We start from the raw sequence: 1689 nt of genomic DNA, 5'->3' as shown, positions 1-1689 counted from the left end.
ATGAATTTTACTCCACGCACGTGTCGGTCAAGTGCAAGTCGTGCCTGGGCAAACTCTGTACAGTTAAGAGGGACTTGTACAACGCCGTGGTGATGAAATGCAGATTCGTCAGTCTAGTATGTAAGTTTCCCGTTAAAACTCTGCCGGCGAAAGCGTGCGCTGTTACTAGGAAAATTATGAAGCGGAATGTCGAGTGGGTCATTTGTGAAATGAAGGAATCCGAATGTAAGTATTGGAGACAATCGGAGACAATCGTGGAACACGTGTCGCAATTTAACTTACAACGTAGGCGTACTGTCTGAACATGTGTACGAGGAAAGCGTGTGTTTACTGTATGTTCACCTTCTTGTGCAGTTGCATCTCTCGACTCGACGGAGTCGAACCGAGCCCTACAGATTCTGAGAGCTTCAGGAATCTTGAGAATATCTCTTTCGTGCTGGACAGATTGAGCGTTATATATTACAGCAATAATTTGTATAGGTAAGCTGCGACTGTGTGCGCATTGAATGCCTTGTTAACGTATAACCAGTCAAACACAAAAGCTTTTCGTAGATGGGTGCACATTAAGAAAATTACGTCCAAAGAAGTCGCAAGCTTAGCTATGCTGGACTGCTTGACCAGTGATGAAGATGAGATAAAGAGCGAACTGGGACTTTCAATCGATATCTCTAAGTACGACGTTACCGCGTTGTGTCTGCGTGAAGTCAACAGTTTACTGGAGAAACAGGTCGCATTTGCGAACGGCGTGGCAGCGGTTCTGGAAAAATTGAGGAAGCTACAGCCGAGTGATCAATATACACACACGGTGCAGTTATTAGGGTATTATTTCTTAGGTTTCAATTACGAGAGCTCTATTCTGGAGTTCCACGAGCAAGCTATACACGATTTGAAGCAGAAAAAGTCGAACTCCGTAGCTGTTCTGTGCTTGGAAGCTAATTTAAGTCTTTTTACCTTTGCAGATAACTTGCGAGTCATGATTAACAAACTCAGTTGGAAATAGAAATTGCAACGTTTGCTCTGTGCGCTCTCAAGCTACAAGATCTAGTCGAGAACAAATCCTATGTAGTTCCTGCTTACACTATGATAAATGTGAAAAAGGACACCAATCTTAAGTTGTATCTGCTTTGTTTTTATGTTATATTAAATATATTTTTTATATATTTTTTTATTAGTTATATTAAATATATGTTATATTAAAATGTTATATATATATTATATATACACTTTATAATAATATATTATTAAAAGAGCTTTATTGAAAATTGTTATCTGTTTTCATTACACCTATCTTTTATAAACTTTTACAATTCCGAGGAATATCAAGTTCTTGAATTAATTTTAAATAAAACTAAACGAAATATATTCTCAGTGAATTTTCGTTTAGTTTTATTTAAAATTAATTGAGGGACTTGATATTTCTGGGAATTGTATTTGCGAAAATATATAAATATTAAATATAATTATACATATAACTGCAATGTAATTATTTTTATAGCTGTTATATAACATTAGAATAACTTAAATTACAGTTATATAACATTTCAATAACTTTTATAACTACTATATGTATAACAGTTATATTACTGTGTTACAGTTATATAACATTTTGGTTATATGTTATATATAACAGTTATATAATTGCAATATCCCATGAGTGGGAAATTACAACTAACATGTGCGTTACATGTA

At 35.0% G+C, this 1689-nt stretch overlaps 1 protein-coding gene across 1 annotated transcript; it reads left to right on the top strand.

Annotated features, from left to right (window-relative positions):
* The first annotated feature begins 6 nt into the window (after positions 1-6).
* On the top strand, positions 7-1000 carry LOC105570845. Its single transcript, XM_012028295.1, has 3 exons — positions 7-120; positions 355-411; positions 553-1000. The coding sequence occupies exons 1-3, from the start codon at positions 98-100 to the stop codon at positions 998-1000; spliced, it is 528 nt and encodes a 175-aa protein (XP_011883685.1). The 5' UTR covers positions 7-97.
* The last annotated feature ends 689 nt before the right edge of the window (positions 1001-1689 follow it).

Source organism: Vollenhovia emeryi, unplaced genomic scaffold (assembly GCF_000949405.1).
Source record: "Vollenhovia emeryi isolate VEMERY1.0 unplaced genomic scaffold, V.emery_V1.0 DF941712.1, whole genome shotgun sequence".
Classification (NCBI taxonomy): Eukaryota; Metazoa; Arthropoda; class Insecta; order Hymenoptera; family Formicidae; genus Vollenhovia; species Vollenhovia emeryi.
The sequence above is the reverse complement of the archived record's forward strand: the minus strand, read 5'-3'. Positions and strand labels throughout refer to the sequence as shown.